General features: G+C 43.4%; 2 protein-coding genes across 3 annotated transcripts in view; one reads left to right on the top strand and one right to left on the bottom strand.

Moving 5' to 3' along the window:
• The window catches only part of MGAM (maltase-glucoamylase), a 102,764-nt gene extending 90,578 nt beyond the window's left edge, over nucleotides 1–12,186 (top strand). For both annotated transcript variants that reach the window (XM_024758017.1, XM_024758018.1), the window contains 5 exons: nucleotides 6,009–6,133; nucleotides 7,253–7,341; nucleotides 8,665–8,714; nucleotides 9,310–9,480; nucleotides 11,194–12,186. In XM_024758017.1, coding sequence (XP_024613785.1) covers nucleotides 6,009–6,133; nucleotides 7,253–7,341; nucleotides 8,665–8,714; nucleotides 9,310–9,480; nucleotides 11,194–11,268 — 510 coding nt within the window. In that variant the 3' untranslated portion in view covers nucleotides 11,269–12,186. The remainder of the gene's footprint in view (nucleotides 1–6,008; nucleotides 6,134–7,252; nucleotides 7,342–8,664; nucleotides 8,715–9,309; nucleotides 9,481–11,193) is intronic.
• Nucleotides 12,187–17,350: 5,164 nt separating this feature from the next.
• On the bottom strand, nucleotides 17,351–21,803 carry LOC112408480 (DBH-like monooxygenase protein 2). Its single transcript, XM_024758078.1, has 5 exons — nucleotides 21,726–21,803; nucleotides 21,146–21,325; nucleotides 19,902–20,032; nucleotides 19,020–19,134; nucleotides 17,351–18,723 (listed from the first exon to the last, which is right to left on the bottom strand). Exons 1-5 carry the CDS (start codon nucleotides 21,801–21,803, stop codon nucleotides 18,481–18,483), a joined length of 747 nt encoding a protein of 248 aa, XP_024613846.1. The 3' UTR covers nucleotides 17,351–18,480.
• Between the last annotated feature and the right edge of the window lie 584 nt (nucleotides 21,804–22,387).

Here is a 22,387-nt window from a genome sequence, read left to right as displayed (position 1 = left end):
ATTAAAACATTTTTTTTTTTTTTTTTTTTTTTTGTACGCGGGCCTCCCACTGTTGTGGCCTCTCCCGTTGCGGAGCACAGGCTCCGGACGCGCAGGCTCAGCGGCCATAGCTCACAGGCCCAGCCGCTCCGCGGCATGTGGGATCTTCCCGGACCAGGGCACAAACCCACGTCCCCTGCACTGGCAGGTAGACTCTCAACCACTGCGCCACTTGGGAAGCCCGGCAGGTGGATTCTTAACCACTGGAGCACCAGGGAAGTCCAGAGTTTGATTCTTGAGGAAGAATCGTAGGTAATGTCCTCCTCTCCTGACTTTTCTGAGCAGAGCAAAGCAGCAAACTAGAAATACAGCAAAAGGATAACAGCAGGAGGACAAGAGGCAGAGCGTGCTCTGGGCCCTTTCAGCCAAGCCATTTGTAGTAGGACTGGGTGAAAACCCTGCAAGGACAATGGAAATTTTGTTCCTTCTCTTCTCTGTCTTATGGAGCCCTGAGTCCTCCCTGACACGCCCTTTTTTCCTGAGCTGGATCTGTCCTCTGGTCGGCAGTAGGTTAAGACTGCTCTGTGCTTCCCAGCGAGGGCTTTCTGGGAGGGAGCAGCCAACTTCCTTTAAGTGAGTGAAGCCTTTGTCCTGAGTTTGCATGTTGACTGGCTTAGTCACTAACAGGCAGTCACTCTGAGTACACTGAGGCTCCTGGGTGCGGGGCCAGGGCCAGGGTGAAGCAAGTAACGTGCCTAGGGCACACGGTTTAAGGAGGCACCCCTTTTTAAGGCGGCCCCTGTGTTTGCAGGACGCTGACAGTAAGTGCCTTCTTAAATGGTGCATCCTAGGCACCTGACACATCTCACTCTAGTCCCAACCTTGCCCAGGTGCAAACCACCTTACTGAGCTCTGGGTGTGGTATATACTGGAAAAGTTTCCCTATGGAGTTCACCATCTAATCTGGAGCTAATATTTGCATGTTATAAACACTAATACATATGTACATAATTATATATACCATATAAAAGAAAGTGAAGTGTGAGGGCTATCAAAGAAGAGAAAAGTTTCCTGGAATTGCTGGTTTTATACATGGCTTTTAAATAGAAAATAGCTTTTTTTTTAACATCTTTATTGGAGTATAATTGCTTTACAATGGTATGTTAGTTTCTGTTTTATAACAAAGTGAATCAGTTATACATATACATATATCCCCATATCACTTGTGTCTCCCTCCATCCCAGCCTCCCTATCCCGCCCCTCTAGGTGGTCACAAAGCACTGAGCTGATCTCCCTGTGCTATGTGGCTGCTTCCCACTAGCTATCTTATTTTACATTTGGTAGTGTATATATGTCCATGCCACTCTCTCACTTTGTCCCAGCTTACCCTTCCCCCTCCGCATATCCTCAAGTCCATTCCCTAGTAGGTCTGCGTCTTTATTCCCATCTTGCCCCTAGGTTCTTCATGACCATTTTTGTTTGTTTGTTTTTTAGTTTCCATACATATGTGTTAGCATACAGTATTTGTTTTTCTCTTTCTGACTTACTTCACTCTGTATGACTGACTCTGGGTCCATCCACCTAACTACAAATAACTCAATTTCATTTCCTTTTGTGGCTGAGTAATATTCCATTGTATATATGTGCCACATCTTCTTTATCCATTCATCTGTTTATGGACACTTAGGTTGGTTCCATGTCCTGGCTATTGTAAATAGAGCTGCAATGAACATTGTGGTACATGACTCTTTTTGAATTATGGTTTCCGCAGGGTACATGCCCAGTAGTGGGATTGCTGGGTCGTATGGTAGTTCTATTTTTAGTTTTTGTTTGTTTGTTTGTTTTAGGTACGCAGGCCTCTCACTGTTGTGGCCTCTCCCATTGCGGAGCACAGGCTCCGGACGCGCAGGCTCAGCAGCCATGGCTCATGGGCCCAGCTGCTCCGCGGCACGTGGGATCTTCCCAGACCGGGTCACGAACCCGTGTCCCCTGCATCGGCAGGCGGACTCTCAACCACTGAGCCACCAGAGAAGCCCCTATTTTTAGTCTTTTAAAGAACTTCCATACTGTTCTCCATAGTGGCTGTGTCAATTTAAATTCCCACCAACAGTGCAAGAGTGTTCCCTTTAAATAGAAAATAGCTTTGATTGAGTCTTTCAACTTTTTTTGTTTCTTTTTGAGACAAAACAAAACATAGGAAGCCAAATGCTGATGGAACAAGCCATTTAGAAAAATATAAAATTTTGATGTTTAATTAGAATCAAGTAGTTTTGAGTAGTTTCATCAGAGGCTATCTGGCCCACAAAGTGTAAAATATATCCTATCTGACCCTTTAAAGGTGAAATTTGTTAATCCCTATTCTAGAGGATACACAAAGTGTATGAGACCTATTTCACCATCTGGTCATGTGAAAAGGAACAAGTTAAGGAACCTACTGTATAACACAGGTAACTCTGCTTAATACTCTAATAACCTAAATGGGAAAAGAATTTGGAAAAGGAATAGATACATGTATTTGTGTAACTGAATCTCTTTGCTGTATACCTGAAACTAACAAAACATTGTTAATTAACTATACTCCAATATAAAATAAAAATTAAAAAATCATTCGAGGGCTTCCCTGGTGGCGCAGTGGTTGAGAGTCCACCTGCCGATGCAAGGGACACAGGTTTGAGCCCCGGTCTGGGAAGATCCCACATGCTGCAGAGCGGCTGGGCCCATGAGCCATGGCCGCTGAGCCTAGGCGTCCGGAGCCTGTGCTCCACAATGGGAGAGGCCACAACAGTGAGAGGCCCGTGAACCAGCAAAAAAAAAAAAAAAAAAAAAAATCCTTCGATATAAGGAACACTGTGGAATATTAAAATATAGTGTAGAAATTTAGAGGAAGAAGAAATGCAAGTATACTGGTTAAAGGATGGAAGATATCAGAGGAATATGGACTGGAAAGGTACCCTGAAAGACAGATGGGGTGCCAAAAAATTAGCAAAGTAAAAATCCCTCCACTGGTAAAAATTCAAATATTGGAAAAGGGAAAACGGAAAGTAAAATTCACCATTCTCCCTGTCTCCCAATCCTTGGTCCCCCTTCTAAAGCTAACCCCCATTAACAACCTGTTATATATCTTTGCTGATAAAAATGTGTGCATAGATTAGCATATGTGTATTCTTTTTTTATTTACACAAATAATATCTTGCATACTGTGCATAACCTTGATTAATTCACCTAATAACATATCTTGAAGGTCTTTGTATGTCAGCACTTGAAGCTCTTCCCCATTCTTTTTAGGAGCTGTGTTATGTTCCATTGTATGGAATCATTTAGCAAAGCACCTCAGTGGATGGACAGTTAGGATTTTAATTTGTTTTCTTGTTTTCTTTTTATAAGTAATGGTGCAATTCTATAGGAAATATCACGGAACATATATCTTGGTGTAAGTTTTGGTCAGTGAATTTGCTGGGGTAAAGTATTTGACATTTTGACAGATGTTGGCAGATTGCTTTCCAAAAGGTTTTATCAGCACCCAGTCCCACTGACAGTTTACAGAAGTGTCAGTAAAATATACTCAATACTTTAAAAGATGAAAAGGAAGGATGTACTTCAGATGTTAGCAAAAGCATGGAAAAATTTGCACCTGGTAAATAGAATGGAAACTTAGGCTCTCCACTTGGAGCAGATGATTCAATCAGATCCTGTTTCTGAACTGGGTTTCTTTGTTGTCACACAGGTTATTATATGCTTAAGTGAGGTAGGAATTTATGTATAGTTCATATAATTCCTGTTTCTACAGTACCTAAATTTTCACCTCTTCCATTCAACAGAACATTGTTAAACCTAAATTTCCATCTTGTCTGTTCAAGAGAGCATGTCTTTCATGTGCTCCACTCCCACCCATCACCCAGTGGTTTTCTGAATTTCTAGCCAGAGAAGATGCTTAACACAAGAATCCTTAATAAAAGTTGGCAAAATTTCAGAAACAACTTACATTCCCATCAGCACTTGATAAGAGTGTTCATTTCCCTAAGTAATTGTCAGCTTTGAATATTTGTTTTTTAAAATGTTTATTTTTATCTATTTATTTATTTTTTTTCTGGTACGCGGGCCCCTCACTGTTGTGGCCTCTCCCATCGCGGAAAACGGGCTCCGGACGCCCAGGCCCAGCGGCCACAGCTCACGGGCCCAGCCGCTCCGCGGCATGTGGGATCCTCCCGGACCGGGGCCCCTGCATCGGCAGGCGGACTCTCAACCACTGCGCCACCAGGGAAGCCCCTAAAAAGAAATTGTAAGGTGCAATCTAGGAAACTACCCAGAAAGCAGAACAGAAAGGGAAAGAGATAGAAAGCAGGAGAGGGAAAAATGAGAAAGTCCTACTTGTCTTGAGAGCTACCACTATAGCTTGTAGACTGTTTGGGAGCGGGAGAGGCATGGAATTACTCTGACTTGGCTTACTGATTACCTGTTTTAGTGCAGATTAAGAGCAGACGGTGTGTGTGAATTAAAGTTTTGATGTACTTCACTCGTGGCCATTTTGTTTATTTGTTTACAGCGTAGAATATATATCGGAGTTTTAAAACAGTGCTTCTCAGTCATATTCAGCGACTACGCAGCTGATGAAAATGCCCCTTTACAAAGTCACACTGGGTTGTCATTTCTTATTTTAATAATGCTGCTTTTAGATTTGATCTTATAGTCATGTCTTTATCGATATTTTAACAGGAATTTTTTAGGCTAGCCTGGTCAGAAACTATTTAAAGGAAACAAGCCTGTGACTCATTAGGTCCTGGAAGGGAAATCATGAGAAGGTAGCGTATCATATTTAGCCACAATGTATAGTAGAATGAAAAAAAAAACATTGAGAGAAATCAAGAATTTGGTAGAAATATAACTGACGGTTTCACATGTATCAAGTTTCACTTGAAGGTAGGACAATCAATGGAGGAAAAGTCCAGCATTCGTAAGATACTAGAATAAAGTGTCATTAGAAAGCATATAACTCAGTTTTCTCATGATATCAGTAAGAAAACTGAAAAAGCCCAGAGATGTGGGCTGGAATTTGTATTAAGTCCTATAGACTTATAGACTTATAGACTCCTGAGGCCCCCTCAGGCAGGCCCACGAAACAGAGTCCACCCCGGCGAATGTGATATAGATTGAATCTGCATAAAATGAACACCGGGGACCAAAAGTGAAGAAATGTGATGGCAGCTGTGCTCCTTACCTCTAAAGTGGTGATTCTCAAAAGGAGGGACCTACCTATCAGGGGACATTGGCCATGTCTGGAGACATTTTTGGTTGTCACAGTGTGGTGGGAAGTGGGGGAGATGCATCTAGTGGATGGACACCGGTCAACATCTAGAAATCACAGAACAGTGCCCACAGCACAGGGTTATCTGGCCCAGAACGTCCACAGTGCTGAATTCGAGAAGCCTTGCTCTAGGCTGAGAACGTGTGGGAGGACGGTTTCTTAGGAATCGAGGCTTATGGCCTGGGGTGAGAGATGCTTCTCCCTGTCACAGGCAAGATCAAGATGTGAAACATAAAGGAAGATGTAATGAGTTAAAGATAAGGATTTGTGAAGTAAGGCAGTTCACTTTAATTATTTCTGTCAAGTAGGAGTCAAAGGTGTTAGTGAGGGTGGGGTGGGGGGCAGTGGAGGGAGACAGAGGCGGAGAGGGGACAAAACAAAGGGAACGTGTCTTTGGGGGAGTGAATTGGGAGCCGAACAGAAAGAAAGAAGGCTCGCTCAGCCTCCTCTAGCAGTGCTTCCTACGCAGTAACAGGATGTGGGGTAAGGGTAGGGTGAGAGGCAGCTGTGATCTCATGGGGTGTGTACAGCAGAAGCCCCCAAAGACAAGAGACCCTGACATGATGCCCTGGCAGCAGCTCTCGATCCCGTAGAGCAGCTGGGCGAGCGTGGAAAAGTGTGATAACAGGTCCTGAACAGGCAGCAGGTTCTGAGCGTGGACAAGATGTCTGGTAAATGCATCATTCGGGCAGATGTGTTCTCTCCATCACCTTCTTCTGGCCCACAGGGTGTGGACATTCAAGCCCGGGGAGAGTGGAAGTCCTTGCCAGCGCCTCTTGACCACATTAATCTTCATGTCCGTGGGGGCTACATCCTGCCCTGGCAAGAGCCTGCACAGAACACCTACTTAAGGTGAGGGAGGGCGCCACATTTCTCCCTTCCACGCCAGGCAGCCCAGATCCTGGTGAAGCCCACCAATCTGTAAACCGCATCCTCAGGCCCCAGAGCACTTTTACTAAACAGTTTGGTTTGCTTGCTTGCTTACTTGTTTGTATTTTAGCCTTTTTTGGATTCTGTACTCTGAACAATTCTTAATTACCAGCTATTTTAGATCTAAGTGGGTGTGCTATTAGGTCTCATTAGTGACATTTGAGGTGGAAGTCAAACAGGAGAGCAACCATGGTTCATGCTAGTTTTAAAAGACTGGATCATAATTGACTCTTTGCTAAGAAAATTACTGCTGAAAAATTGTGTAAGCCATATGGCAACTGAGGCTGAGATCCCTTACACGCAAGATTTTAAAATTCTAGACCTAACCTATAGCCTATGTATTCTAGACCTATATAATAATTGATAATAGCCGACAGCAGGTGAATGCTTGCTCTGTGCCTAGAACTGTACTAATATGGAGATTTTTATTTGGAGATTATCTATTTTTCCTAACAAAAGGAAAGATAAGCCCTATGGTGTAAGTACTGTTATCATCCCCATTTTTCAGATTAGCAAAGAGAGGCTTCAGGAGGCTAAGTGATTAACCCAGAGTCACACAGTTAGTAAGGAGTTAAGCAGGGACTAAAATCCATGTATGTCTGATGTCAGACTAAAATTCTTGGAGCCCTACTCATCGCAAAAATTCTGTTGAAAACTGAAGAACTTAGGACATCTGTAAACAGAACTCACGGTACATGTGGACATTAGGTCATGAAAAAAGAAAGATTGAAGCACTAGGCTTTTCCTCACAGTGGAGAAAGGAAGGAAGCCAGTGAGTTTGCTTGTAGCTTTTTGTAGAGATTGTAGATCTCCTATGAGCTTATACAGCCTTAAAGGAAAATTCCCTTTGATTCATTCATTCATTCCTGACATGAAGTCGTACAGCTTATGGAGACAGAACTAGAACTAGGTCCCAAGTCTCCAGAATCCCAGTACCCAGTCTTTATATCATGAATCACTTCCTTTATGTTTTTATGAAGAAGCTTGGTTTGTGGCTGTGGCTTTGTTTTTACCCAAAGTCTCTTTCCTCTGTCATTGCAGCCGTCAGAAATTCACAGGCTTCAAGGTTGCCTTGGATGATGAGGGGACTGCTGAAGGTTGGCTCTTCTGGGATGATGGGCAAAGCATTGGTGAGTAAGGGCCACCTCGGATTCATTCATGTCAATACCATTGGCTAGGTTCCTGGATACCTTATAGGGCTGCTATTTCCTTTTCTGTGTTAAGACAATCGTGCACTTTTAAATATAGCCGTTTGTTACTTTTAAGTGTATAATACATGATCCTTGTGCCTCATGCATATGAAGCTTAACTCTGAATCTCTCACCGTTATCCAGCTGTCCTAATCCACTGTGGAAAACAGCAGTGTAGGAGCCATAGGGGGAGTTGCTTTATAGCCAACTGAGCTATACTCCCATATCTGGTTTATGTTCAAGGGCACATTCCCTAATTACATGTCCCAGTGAGAGAGGCAGTGCCTCTATCAGCTGTGCTATTTATTGGGGGGAATCTTCCATTAGGAGTTTACAGGAATTAGTAACCTCTCAGGAGGATGTCTCAAGCACCATTAGTAATTTCTAGGCCCAGTGATACCCAATAGAACTTTCTGCAGTGATGGAAATGTTCTATATCTGTGTTGTCCAATATGCTAGCAAGTAGGCATATGTGGTTATTGAGCACTTGAAACATGACAAGTGCATCTGAGCAACTGGAGTTTAAATTTGATTTAATTGTAATTAAGTTAAATTTAAATAGCTACGTTTGGCTAGTGGCTCCTATCTCAGACAGCACAGCTCTAGAGGATAGCCAATGCCTTCTGACCGAGTGACCAGCAACTTAGAAAGAGGCAAGTGTGTGGGGAAGAGTGAGAAAGCCACCGAGGTAGGGTGTGGGGCGGGAGTACCTGTAACAAAGCTCTGGCTAGTCCATCTTTAAGGATATTCTCCCTGGACCTGCGGCATAAATTAAGGATAAAGGACAAAGAAGTCTATTCTCTGGAGATGGCATTTAAAAAATTGCCTAAGACCTCTCAAGATAAACTGACCAATTACACACCAGTCTTGGTGTTTGTGATGTGGTGTGCATGCACGTGTGTGCAGATATGGTGCGTCTCTAGCAGAAGGAGTCTGGAGATTCCGAAGTGACTACCAAGATGTTGGGAATCACAGACCACAAGAAAGAGAAGTGGACTAAGTGTGGTGTTAGAAAACTGTACTATATGAGGCGACTCTCTTAGACAGAGGCATCTGTATACACTCACTTCAAACATTTTGTGTAAACTGAGGTTGGAGCCAGAGTCTGACTAAATCTCCCAAAACGGAACTCTGTAAAGAAGAAAAATAAGATAAAAAACCCAAACAAAAATCATCCCTACTTTCTCAACCAAGGTAACCAGGTAAGCAATTAGAATTCTAGAGCATGTTCCAGATCATGCTTACTTTGTTCTTTGTTTGCAGATACCTATGGGAAAGGACTCTACTACCTGGCCCACTTTTCTGTCAGCCAGGTGAGTGTGACTGGGACTGTGAAGGGAGAATATAGAATTCTACTAGCTTACGAAGATGCTGGGAATCATGACATAAATCCACCTAGAATTCCTTCACTGTTCATCTTACTAATTTGCAACTTCCCCATCCTCTAGACTTCAGATAGAGATATAATATGCTCCCCGGAAGTCTTCTGTGATCAAGCCCATTCATATTTCATCAGTAGCTTATTCCAGTTCACCAAGCACGGATGGACAGGCTGTTTTGATGTTTCCTAGCCCTTGTTCCTATGTCACCTTGGAACGGTCAGCGTATTTTGTGACTTCCTCACATGTGGAATATAAGGTTCCCAATAGCTGAGATTCTTTGTCTTCCTAGAATTGGGCTGATTCTAGAGACCCTGCCAGGGCTTAAGCAATGCAGGTTTGGATGGTAGTTGACAAAAGGAAATAGAATGCTAAAATCATGGTCTCACTATGCAAGGTCACAAGAAGGGGGGGCTCTTAAGTTATCTCACTTCATGGTCTACATTTGCGCCTAAAAAGAGGTTGTGAAAAATTTGAACAAATTTTGCTGTTTTTCCCCCCTCTGGTTTCTTTTATCTCCAATTGACAGAATACAATGCACAGTCATGTAATTTTCAACAAATACATCAGCGATACAAACCCTTTGAAACTGGGCTACATTGAGATCTGGGGAGTGGGCAGTGTCTCCGTTTCCGGTGTCAGCATCTCTGTGAGCGGCGTGGTTATAACACCCACCTTCTCCTACAACTCTACAACACAGGTTTGTGACCAGTGAAAAGTCCAAATGGTATTTCCCAACCCTGAGCTACCTAGGGCAGTTCCTTCCTGCTTCCCTTCCAGATGATACCCTCTCCTGCAAAGCCCTTCCCGAATCCCTCTGTGTTCCGTGTGTCAGAGAGGACAGCACGGAGATGAAGGGAAAATTCAGGGTTTATCATCATTTGGAATTGATGGTCTGGATCCTTACTTGTCATGTACTCTTGTCTGCAAACCTATGTAAAACTTTGTCTTTGCCTCAGAGATCTACTTCTCAAACAGCTTGAACTACCATATTTCATCAATTATAAGACACCATCAGTTAAAATTTGCTCCTTTATTTCCCGTGCCACAAAGAAAGAAAAAGTCTTACAAAAGTATGATTCTATGTTTTCCTATCACTTAAAACTTCTATTTTAAAAATATAGAAAGCTTTACAAAATTTCTTTAACCAAAGATTTTTATCATTTTACTATGATACTACAGAGGAAAATGTTGGGTGGAGATACGTGGACATTGATAAATCTGCATCAAGGTAATTTAGGAGAGGGAAAATCTAAATGTGAAGAAATATTAGAAACATCTTAACTGTTTTATATCATTTAAGTTTTTCTTTTATTATGTAAATTTCTAGGTAAATATTTTAAATTATTTTATTTGATTTATTATCATTTAGAAGAAAAATATGTGGCCCGAATTGGTTAAGATATTTCCTCTGAACTGTCAAAGGTGTTGGTGATACATCATTTCATAAACATTCTTTCACTGCTGTCAATGCAGTTTACTCCAAAGCCACTAAGATCCTTTATACAAGTTTTCATCGTAGCATATTTTTTTGATTTTACTGTCAGCCAAGATACATATTCCTTTCTAAAATGATTCTTAAGTGGTTTACAGTCCATCCATTCGTAACACCAGTAGAAGCAATGAAGTTCCCACGTGTACAAACCGTTGTCAGGAGGGCTACTTGTTCGCAGTAATTCCAAGCCTGTTGATTGTAAGACACATTCTGATTTCATGAATGTTAAATATGTGAAAAATCTGCACATTGGGTTTAATGCAGTGTTGTGGTTCCAGTACCTAGCCTCATGGTAAATGGGCTCTTTCCTTGTGTGCTTACTTCTTGCTTTTTTCAGAACTTTCTTTTTTCATAATCCTTCCTGATTACAAAGCCTGAAATGCAAGTTTTCCTTCATTTTGTATTTTTTATTTGTTTCCTCATTTTTGTGGTTTTCTTGTCAACCAACTTCCCCAACTCGACCAAGAGCTTATAAAGGACTTTGCCCAATTGTGTTGCTGACAAACAAGCTAACTACTGCACATGCGGTGAAACTTTATGGAAAGTGTTTGCCTAGAAAAAAACACTGAAATATCAGACTCTTACTGGGCAATCATCAAGGCGCCATAAGGGAAGAGGAGAAGCAGGCAATAAAAGGAGGGCTCCGAGGAGATTTTCTCCAATTTGTGCCGCTGTTTCTCTGCAGTGGTTGTGTATTTCATTATTTAGGGTCTTGTTGTCTTTTCCCTACATACTGAATGATTTTTGTACTCCAAGGGATTAAGAAATACCCTTCTCACCTGAAAATCTGAGGGCAGTCTGGAAGCTAGGCAACGACTTGTGAAAGTGTGTATGGACCACTGGCTTGTATCTGATTTGCTTGACTGCAGGAAACTTCAATCACCAGATGCCCAATGCTTTTTCTTTGGTTCCCAACAGGTGTTAAACATTGATGTGACCAGCAGAAACCTCAGCTTACACAATTTCACTTCATTGACATGGAGAGCACTCTGAATTTTTAGAGCAAGATCCTAACTACGAATGGCTTTGATACTACTTATACTTCATGCTCATAAAATTATTGTGTGTTGTCAGATCGTGCCCAGTACAGCTAAAATATTTTCTTGGTTTTGTTTTATGTTCTGTCTGTGTTTTAGCCCTGTGCTATAGGCAGTAGGGAGGTGTGGAAAACTGCGGGTTACCTTGATGTCTCTCTGTGATTAGTATGGTACTGATGGCTAAGCATACATATACTGAAGACGCACTGGGTCCATGATGAAGCATGTGTGCGTGTATATGTGTGTGTGATTAGGGGATGGGCCCACTCTTGCTAAATATACAAGCTACAGCTTCCCAGGATGGTTTGGATCCTAGAGCTAACTAACTCATCAGAAAAGTATCCAGAAAGAATATCTGCCAGGTAGTTATAGGGAGATGGGATAATTTGCTGAGAGCATGATATAAGGGGAAGAAAAGGCAAACGTAGGGAAGGTAAGCAGGAAAGATGAGAGAGAACAGATGATGAGGATAAAAGTGACCATGACAAGTAAGAAGATAACATACAAGTGTTAGGAATAGCAGCCTCATGGGAAGGAGAAGGGAAGAGCTAGCTCACTTGAAAACAAGAGGAGGGGCTAGGGGAAATCCTTAGCCTATGGGAATAGGGCTGGGGTGAGATTTAAGCAGGCAAAGTTGAAGGAAGGAATCTGAATGTAAAAAATAACTTGTTTTTGCTGTGGTGTGCTTTGAAATATGTAAACCTTATTTCTCTACTCTGTGCCTGATGTATATAACCACAGTTCACACAAATGCATGCAACTCATGTGCCAACTGAAAATAGGCACGCACATTTACAAAAGATTTTGAATTTTGTGGTCATTTGACCGTGGGTAATCTCTCTTCGGCATTAAAACTTCTTTCTGTTCAGCAAAATCCCTTTTGAACTGGTCTCGTTCTCTTCGGCATCAGAGTTCCTGCAGGCTAACCCACCAAAGAAATGACCAGGTTTATGGTTATTCACCCTTTTCCTTGTGCCTCTGGCATGGGTTTTTCTTAGAGTTAGGTTTGTGGGAGGGTGTGCTTGGATGTTTGTTGTTTTTTTAATCATCATAGAAGTTACTATACTTGGTAACATAACTCTGGCAAAAACAGAATTTGCAACACTGTTGGTTAAAACACTAGGTGGTTAGATTTTGGGAGAAAGAAATTATATACTAATGTTCAACAGGGATATTTACTTTTAGTATTACTTGAAAATGAGTGTATTAGAGATGAATGTGTTTACTTTCCTACGTCTTTTTCTATCTTTCCCTTTTTTTCATTGAAGTATAGTTGATTTACAATTTTGTGTTAGTTTCAGGTATACAGCGAAGTGATTCAGTTTTATATATATATGTGTATATATATAACCTTTTCAGATTACTTTCCATTATAGGTTATTATAAGATATTGAATATTGTTTCCTGTGTTATACAGTAAATCCTTGTTGATTATCTATTTTATATATAGTAGTGTGTATCTGTTAATCCCATACTCCTAATTTATCCCCCCTCCCTTTCTCCTTCCTTCCTTCCTTCCTTCCTTTCTCTCTTTCTTATACCAGGAAGCCAGATTCTACTTGGTTACTCATGTGTCAGTGCCTCCATAAAAATAATATAGGTAAATTAGCTTAGTATTCTAATTATCAAAATAAGAGGCTTTTGGATGAGAGATTGCACTAACTAGGCAACTAGTGAAACATGGAAAAACAACCACAGGAATCCTTTGATCAAAGAGATGGGAAACTTGTCAGCTATCCTTTGATTAACCCAGGAAGGCTACCAGTAGGAAAGGATTATTTACTTGATATATGAGAAATATTTTATGTTATCATCAAGGACATATTGCTAGAAGTTGGCTCTGGTTGCTACAAAATGCTCAAGGAGAAGATTTCTTACTAGAGAATCCTGATTGCCAAGTCTCTGAGTGAAGCATGAAAGACTTTACATTTGTAGCGTCAAGGGCCCTATTGACAGTCTAGTGGCATCTATGGAACCCCTCCTAAGAATGATGTTCTTAAATGCATAAAGTAAAATGCATACTATTGTAAAGGAATCCTATTATATTAAAATGCAGTTACGCAAATATTAAAAAAAATTAATATAGTAATACATGAGGTGTTTTTAAAAATTATCACATTAAGTAACAAGATCTAGCAAGTGGATCTAATGTCATAACGTCAGTGTGATGAGCAGCATAAACAATATTTTGAGATATCTACAATTTTTTTTACACTTTATTTTTAATCGACGTATAGTTGATTTACAATGTTCTGCCAATAGCTAACTTCACTGTTCCTTCTTACTAATGAAAAATGGTAAGATACTGGCTCACAAGCTTGTCTCTTCCCTTCAAAATGTCTCTGTTACTTTTTCATTGGTCAACACAAGCATGTGACCTAATATCTTCCAGCTGCTGGTTAGCAAGAAGGGATGGTGAAGGTAGCTGTTTTCTGCACTATAGGAAACACATTATAGCTGGGATTGTCAGTTAGCATTTAAAGTGAATGATGTCACAAGTGCACACAGGGTGTGGGGAGTTAAGAGTAAACTGTCACACAAAGAATAGAAAGATTTGCGTAACAATAAATCTCCTTTATTGATCTTTTGCCAACATATTGTCCCAATTTGAAATGAGATCCAGGTGCATTTTCCCTTTTTACAAAGGCTCTCTTGTACTAAAGCAAAAGATACGGTGTCTATGTCATTCTAGGAGTTTATAGAGGCAGAAACCAAGTTTCTGTGCGTGCTTGTGTGTGTGTGTGTGTGTAAGTTCATGCACATTATTTTATACGGGAAACATATTTTCTGCCAGTGAAATTAATCCAAGGGTACACTATAGCTTGCAGGCTGGAGGGTCTCTGCTCAGAGTGGTCAAAAACTCCTGCTTGGAAAAGCTGACGTTTTTCTAAATTGACTTTTTTTTCTAGGTAACTGTGTGCCTTTAAAAAAAAAGTTGCTCCATTTTCATACTCTTTTTGTATAGATCTTATGCTTGTTTCTTTTTTTTAAATTAACATTTTTATTTTGAAATAAGTGTGGAGAAAAGTTGCAAAAATAGTATAAAAACTTCATTATATTCTTCACCTAGATTTCCCAAATATTATCCATAAACTATAAATTATTTACCATATTTCCTCTCTCACACACGTGCACACGTGCGTATAATTTGAGAGTTTGTAGACACAATGTCTCAACATCACAAAATGCTTTCGTGTGTATTTCCTAAAACACAAGGACATATTCTTACATAACCACAATATAATCAGCCAAGTCAGGAAGTTAACGTTCATACAATGCCACCATCTAATGCACACACGTTAGTCAAATTTCATCAATCATCCCAATAACGTTCTTTACAAAAAACACTAAACAACAACGACAACAGCAACAGGTAGTAATTTGGATGAGGAGCACACGGTGCATTCATTTTAACTGGATTTTTGTTTTTGTTTTTGTTTTTTTGCAGTATGCGGGCCTCTCACTGTTGTGGCCTCCCCCGTTGTGGAGCACAGGCTCCGGATGCGCAGGCTCAGCGGCCATGGCTCATGGGCCCAGCCGCTCCGCGGCATGTGGGATCCTCCCGGACCGGGCCACGAACCCGCGTCCCCTGCATCGGCAGGCGGACTCTCAACCACTGCGCCACCAGGGAAGCCCTGGATTTTTTTAAGTTTACTGTGGAACTATACCTCAGCCCCTCTTTTTCCTTCTTGATTTTGACGTTTTCACAATTACAAGTCAGATCTTTGTAGAATATTCCTCATTTTGGGTTTGTCTAATATTTCCTCATGGTCATAGCGAGGGTGTACATTTCTTGGACAGATATTACGTTGAATTGATGTTATGTGTTTCCTGGTATGCCTGTCAGGAGGCGCATGATGTCTGTCCATGACTGGTGATGCTGATTGGCTTACTTCCTTGAGGTGGTGTCTGCCAGGTCTATTGTAAAATTACTATTTCCTCTCATCATAATTAATAACTATATAGTGAGATACTTTGAGGCTATGTAGCTATTGGGTGACTCTCCTATTTTGTCACCCATTGATGATTCTTGTCTGATTCAATTTATTACTATACATGTATTAAATGGTGATTTTCTAACTTCACATTTTTTTCTCTATATTCATTACTTGACATTAAAAGGGCTCTTCTTTCTTTGCTATTTATTTTTTGAGTGATGCTTGGTAAATAGCTTCTTCCCTGAGCCCCCCCAGATGCACCCCTTCTCTGAGATCCCCACACATCCTCACAATCCAGCAACTAAAAGTCTAACTCTTGGAAATCAGGGGGCTTCCAGGGCTCCTCTTCACTGGCGTTCACTCGGACTGGTCAGTGCCTGTGCCGTGGCTTCAATATGTGAAGCCAGAATGGGATTCCTGCCCATGCAGGAAATAGACTAGTTAAGGGCAATTGAACTTCTGGTTCAGTGGTCCTCAATCTCGGATGCATATTGGAAACACCTGGAGAGTTTAATCATTCACTAATGCCTGGTCACTGCTCCCATCACCCAGGTGACTCTGATATGCGGTCAAGGTTGGGTGTCACTGCCGTGGTGGAGCAGTGGAGTCGGGGAGCCTGCTTGTTCGTCTCAGCTAAGTATAGCAGGAATTTAAACGTGATGAGAATTCTAGCAAACAGGAGTAAGAAACTAAGTTATCAGCTTTATGAAGGAGAGGGAGACAGAGAGACAGGGGAAGGAGGAAGAAGCAGAAGGAGGAGGAGAAGAAAAATAGAAGAGATGGGAAGAGAGGAGAGAGGGAGGGAGAGAAATGGGGCAAAGTATAAACAATGGATAAAGCTCATTTTAGGGCATACGGGAATTCTTGCGACTTTCCTATAAATTTGAAATTGTAACAAAATATTCTTATTCCTCAGGAAAGACCAGGTCCTTGTAAACATTAGCCTGTGGGTCCTCTTGTCATCACAGAAAAAAGTAATGAGGGAATACATCCCTTATTTGCTCTCCACATTTAAGATGGAGTTTTGAGTAGAGGAGGTGAGATGCAAAAAGAGTTACAGTCTCAGAGTCACTCAGAGCTGACCTGAACTTAGAGACCACTGAGGGATGAGGAATGACAGAGACCCATCTGCCAGAAGGTTCTAGGAGGAAGTTGGGGTCATCCCGTTCCACCTCAACTCTGAGCCCTTCTTTTTGTAATGTATCATTAGGCTTTCTGGAAACTGCAGTCACAAAACACAAACTGGAGAAACACTTGAGGTCATCTAATTCACGCTCCTACCCTGTGTAGGAATGTTTTCAAACATTTCCCCGTCTAATATATATGGATAATATCAATATAAATGCATCCCTTTTAAATATAGAAACAAATCATTCTCCATAGGTTGATATAAATATAGTTCCTCTCTGGAGGCAGTCAGCAGCAGGGGAAATGATCCATGGCACTGGGAAAGACTCAGAGGTGGATGCTGTGAACCCAAGGAGAAAATGGCCAGCCAGGGGCTCATAGAAGCTTCACCTCAGCTCCACAAGGGCGGGGGGTGTGTGGGGGGGTGCCTGTCCATTTCCTGTTCATTTTGGTGGTTTCTGTTCTGACCTAATGTCAAGCTCACAGAGGATGCTCAGTGAATATGTGCATGGCGACTAAGTGCTGAGATCAAGAGATGGAGAGGAAAACAAAATGAAAGAAGGAAGGCTTAATAAGAACCAGAAATTGAAGTGGGTACAGAGGAGAGGAACTGCACAGGGCCATGAGCTATACAAATGGAGCATTAGAAGATTCTGGCTGCAGAACCTTGGAGTAGCTGCCCAGCTGACTTGAACTTGTCAAGACAGACCCGAGAATAAGGCTGTAGCACAGACCGAGGTTTGTCATCAGAAACCCAGCCAGGAGGTTCTTCTTTTTTTGTCTTTTTGTTTTTACCTAAAAGATCGAGGTCGAAAGAATTTGCCTGGGGGGGCTTGGAGTAACACAGATTGGAATAGAAATGTCAGACTTATTTGTTAATTGGGCAAACCAGAGAGAAAAGGTCTCTTTTGATTGTTTTAAGTTTCTGTCTAGATTCATTTTTATCTGTGTGTTTCTTCATGCTGTAGAATGTAATTTGTGCACTTCAGACTGCTGCCAAAGGGCCTCAACCATGTTTTAAGATTATGACCTAAAAGAGAGCCTTCATTTCACTTGAATGTTAACAGAGAATCCCAGCAGCGAACCCAGAAGATCCCTCTGGCTTCGGGTAAGCTGTGTTTTCTTCTTTGCTCTGCCCCCCAAGCAGTGGCAAGGAGTTTACGGAGGCTAGATCCCTAATCTCCAGGGAGTTAGGATCCCTCTAAATACCTCGGAATATTCAGGGTAGGGGTCCCTTCCAGAAGTTAGGAACCATGAGCAAGGCGGTTCATGCACTAGCATGCCCTTGACCTGTTCTCAGAGCCCAAGTCAGCCTCCCTGGCCAGTTAGGCTCTTGACACCTGGCGATCTGAGTGTTGAGAAAGTGATACCTGTTGAGTAAATAAAGATCATCTGACAGTGGAGGCACAGGTGAGGCAAGCAAGGCCTGCATTAGATGTTGCAGTTTGGGCAGCCAGGCCCTCCAGTGCCCTCTGGATGCCTTATCCTGAGCCATTCAAGAGACCTCCCAGCTGCCTCTCCTGGACCAGAGGCTCAAAGGAAAGAGATGGCAACAGGAAGCGAGTTGCATTCTATTTAACTTGGTGTCTTGAGCTTTGTTCCTTGTAAGCAGAGCACCTTCCTTTACTGCAAATCACACATGTGGCTTGCTGCCTCTGCCTCACAGGACAAAATGGACAAAACTGTCAGAAGAAAAGAGAAACCGGAGCCCCTCCAAGGCCAGCATGGGCTGAGGAGGGGTTACAGGGCTCCCCCCTCTGCATTCAAGCCCCCTCCTCCCCACGCGGCATCCCCTCAATCAAGCTGGGGCACTGGACTGCTCAGAGACCCATTACCTCACCCAGCCTTGAGTCTAGATTCTGTTAGAAAATGTGTGGTCCCACCAATGCTTCTAAAGCTTTAAAGGATGGATTGCCGAGCTTGTCATGGGAAAGGCTTTAGGGACTCTGTGTCACGCCCAAGCCTGCAGTTTCATGGCCGAAGTCATGAGAAGGGCACAGATGGAGGACTTTGGGGGCCAAAGCAGAGGGAGTTTCTGTGTTTGGTGATAAGGGGAGGCCTGAGCAGGGAGGGGCCTGAGTACGTGGCATGAGGAAACGGTATCAGGCTCCAGCCCGCAGGGTGGCTAGGAGCCAAGACACGGCCCCCTGCCCAAACAAGAGGGCAGTCAGGGGGAGGCGCCTTGGTGTGGCAGTGCTGGAGCCCGAGAGGGCCATGGGGGCAGCCCTGAAGCCTACAGGGGTTCTGTCCTGGGGCTCCGCTTTGCCTCTGGAGGACTCTAAGCAAGGACCCCGGGGAGCAGGGATGATTTCCGGAATCCAGCCTGTTGTGTTTTCCACTAGCTCCTGCAGGAGAAGGGAGAAAATGGGTGAAGGTGGAAGCATCCCCACCTCCTTTCCTCTCCTAAGACCTTACTTGGTCATCCCCAGTACTTGCAGCCTCACAGGCTAACTGGGAGACTACCATCCACACCCACAGCAGCATCAGCACTTTCTGCTCCCTCAGCTTCTCCTTCTTTGACCCAGCGTTCCTGCCATTGGCATTCATACCCCTCATTCTTCTCTTTTCCAGCCTCGTCCAGTACCCTCCCACTCCCCTCCATCCCTAACCCTGGGAGGGTGGTGTCTCCTGGGACACTTACATCAATGGTCTTTATTATCACCATCTGCTGGGCCTCCTCGCAGGCCTTCTCAGCCTTTTTAATGTTCTCCAGAGTCCACTCTACATTGTTCATGGCCATCATGCCCTCCATGGAACTGTCATGGGCAGGAAGAACAGACACTAGTTTAGGGTTGACTGAAAGCTTTGACAAAATGTGTATAAAATAGCCTCACTTTTGTTAGCATCAGTTCCATGTTGGCATAAACCATAGGAATGTCTTACAACTCAATGGCACAACTGTGAGCTTGGCAGGAGAAATATCATCAGAGCTCAGAGAAGAGGATTTTTAAAAGTGAAAAAGAGAAAGTTCTGGGCTTCCCTGGTGGTGCAGTGGTTGAGAGTCCACCTGCCGGTGCAGGGGACGCAGGTTTGTGCCCCGGTCCGGGAGGATCCCACGTGCCGCGGAGCGGCTGGGCCTGTGAGCCATGGCCGCTGGGCCTGCGCGTCCGGAGCCTGTGCTCCACAACGGGAGAGGCCACAACAGTGAGAGGCCCGTGTACCGCAAAAAAAAAAAAAAAAAAGAGAAAGTTCTGACTCTTTAAAGAAGTGTTTCTTAATCTGAGGGCCATGAAGTCCAAGAAGGTTGATAGGGTGACTTCAGGGAAACTATAAATGTCCTGAAATTATATGTGAAATAGGATGTGTCTGCAAAGATGTGCATTTTTCTTGGAAAGGAGTTTCAGCGCTTTCATCAGAGTCTCAGGGAGGCCCCTTAGTCCCAAGTAATTAAGGGTCACTACTTGAAAGTAAACAGTCTTTGAATCAGGTAGTGCATGAGAAAAAGGCAGACGAATACTTTGTATACAAGTGATCTGACTTCTAGAGGTCACTCTTAAGGGTCTTATCTTTCAGGATGACTCACTCTGATGCCTCCTCCCCCAGGACATGGGCCACGTAGATGATGTCAGCGTACCCCATGCAGCTGGAGATGTTGTTTCGGATATAGTAGAAGAGATAGATGAGGCACATCTCATTAACGGTGCTGGGACCCCCCTGGAGAAGAAAGAGAGAGAGAGAGAGAGAGATGGAGAGACAGAGATACACAGGCATGCAGAGAGAGGGGAACAAGGTAGGCAGAGACTAGATCAGGTGATCATTCTACCAATGAGACTGTTTTCCTTTTCCCTTAACCTTGAGCCAGCTCACTAATTGTTATTTACTACTTCTCACCACATTTGCTTTCTCCTCCTGTGTTTCTAATTGGTGGACAATTATTGATATTATTTCCAAAGAAATATCCCACGTATCTTCCCCATCCTCTACATTTCCATTGCTATTGCCCTGGTTTGAGAAAAGATGGTTGAGAAGATGAGATAAGATACCGAGTTTCCCAAAAAAGCCACTCCCTTTGAGCTTCCCTGGAATTCCCCATCTCTACATGTCAAAAGCAGGACCCATTCAAATATGTCACATGTTCAGGTCACTGTAATAGGACCTGATGATTTTTTTCCCCTGTGAATTCCCCTAGTGCGTTTTCCCCATTCTTCTCTTACGGTGTATTTTACTTTCTAACTTGTGTTGTAATCATTTGTATGGCTGTATTTTCTTCCTTGGAAGCATGCAATCCATTTTGAATCCTACAGACACTGAGACATTCCTGACACACAAAATATGGGCTCCTTGTGACCATAATAATAATAGCTAACTCTGACAATGTACTAAAAGTCGGGCAATGATCTAGATGTTTTAGGCGTGTTAATCAACTCTCCCCCAAATCTTATGAGATAGATAGTATTAATTCTTTTGAGTATTAGGAAACTGAGACACAAGGAATCTGAATAACTTGTCTAAGGTTATAAAGTTATTAATGATCATGTTGACATTCAGACCCAGGCGATCAGGCCCAGAGTCCACGCTCTTAGACACTATCACATGCTTTCCTTTCATAATCTTAGTGGGTCGTTGACAGAGAAAACGGGAATCCTTGTACCCATCTTACAGTCATGGGGATGTGAGAGCATGAAGCCCCATGTGCCTGGGTAATACCGTTGGAGAAAGAAAGGGGCTTCAGCTGGAATAATCTGAGTCACGTGATGGCCAAGGCCAGGGATGGGGTTCTATTCTGAGGCTACTGTCGTTGACCACGATGGGGAGAGAGGTACTTACAAAAGTCAAGGAGTCGCGGTCCAGCGTCTGGTAGTGACACCCTACCAACAATTCATCTCCCTGTGCAGAGCGAAACAAAGGCTCAAAGTAAGACACAGAGGGACTGGTACAGTCCTCTTGGCTAACAGTAGTGAGTGCTGACCCTGCCTTCCCCCAATGCCAGCCATGCCTCCCCCCAGGCTACCACTGGCTTGATGGCCACTCAAGAAGGTAAATCTCGAGTCTCCTGCAGATTCAAGTCATAGGAATCATCTTTCCAGATTGTTCGGCATTGTGTTCCATTTCTGGAGGGGGACAAGGGGAGGGGACAGGAATAAGGAGAGGATGAAGCAGGGAGGGGGTCTATCAACAAAGAAGCAGCGTGTGCGGTCATTCTGTGGGCAGAGATTGCCCGTAAAATGAAAAAGCTCCCTCCACTGTCATATTCCTGTCATCACTACTCTAGGGATAGTTCTAGCTTCTCCTACTCCCAACTGAGCATAACGTTATGCCGCAGAATAAATAATTATTGCTAACATTTATTTCCAAATACAGAAGGGAGAGCTTCCAATCCGTGTCTTCCTTACCTGTATTGCACGGCCTCCAGAGTGCGGCCAGCCAAGTGGGTGTGGAGCAGGTAGCTGCAGACCTGGATGTCAGGCACCGGGGCCCCGTTCATCTGTGGCAGGGAGGAGACCACCTGGCTTGTTAGGAACTCTCGTCTGGCCCCGCTCCTCGGTTTCCTCCTTTCACATCTGACACCTTCGTCTTATGACTGAGACACACCCCTTTAGTCCCTACTGGACCTCCTGGCCCCTCTTCCTGCCCCCGCAGCCCTGCCTCCTGGCTCCCCCGCCCCATTCAGGTGAGCGATTTTCCTGAGCACCAGGCAATGGTCATTCTCCAAATCTGGGGCTCAAGTTGTGTCTTGTGGGTCACAGCAGATTTGCGATGGAGAACCGGGAAGCTCAGGGGAGGAGGGATGCCTCCCAGCTTCACCTCGTCAAACTTCTCTGCCTTACACAGCCCATAGGACGTGAAGGACTCGGCACCCGGGGGTATGAAGTGGATGGGCAAAGTGCAGAAGCCCAGCTGCAGGACACCCATGTCATATTTGCGTAGCTGCGCCGTGTAGTACACTCGAATCCCCGAGGAGCCGTACACACCTGGTGCAGGAAGGACCAATCACAGGATGCAGGACACCGTGTCGCACGGTGGGGAGGAAGAGGCCCTGGGAAAGTGGAGGGGGGGGGCGGGGGGGCG

This window comes from Neophocaena asiaeorientalis, unplaced genomic scaffold (assembly GCF_003031525.2).
Source record: "Neophocaena asiaeorientalis asiaeorientalis breed wild unplaced genomic scaffold, Neophocaena_asiaeorientalis_V1.1 scaffold206, whole genome shotgun sequence".
Lineage (NCBI taxonomy): Eukaryota > Metazoa > Chordata > Mammalia > Artiodactyla > Phocoenidae > Neophocaena > Neophocaena asiaeorientalis.
The sequence above is the reverse complement of the archived record's forward strand: the minus strand, read 5'-3'. Positions and strand labels throughout refer to the sequence as shown.

Excerpts from the sequence above, each read along its gene's own strand:
- LOC112408480 (XM_024758078.1), bottom strand. The coding sequence starts at position 21,803 with ATGAACGGGGCCCCGGTGCCTGACATCCAGGTCTGCAGCTACCTGCTC. Across the intron at positions 20,033-21,145 it reads ACCGCGACTCCTTGACTTTT|GGGGGTCCCAGCACCGTTAA; the intron begins GTAAGTACCTCT and ends TTTCTTCTCCAG. Across the intron at positions 19,135-19,901 it reads CTGGGGGAGGAGGCATCAGA|TTCCATGGAGGGCATGATGG; the intron begins GTGAGTCATCCT and ends TGCCCATGACAG.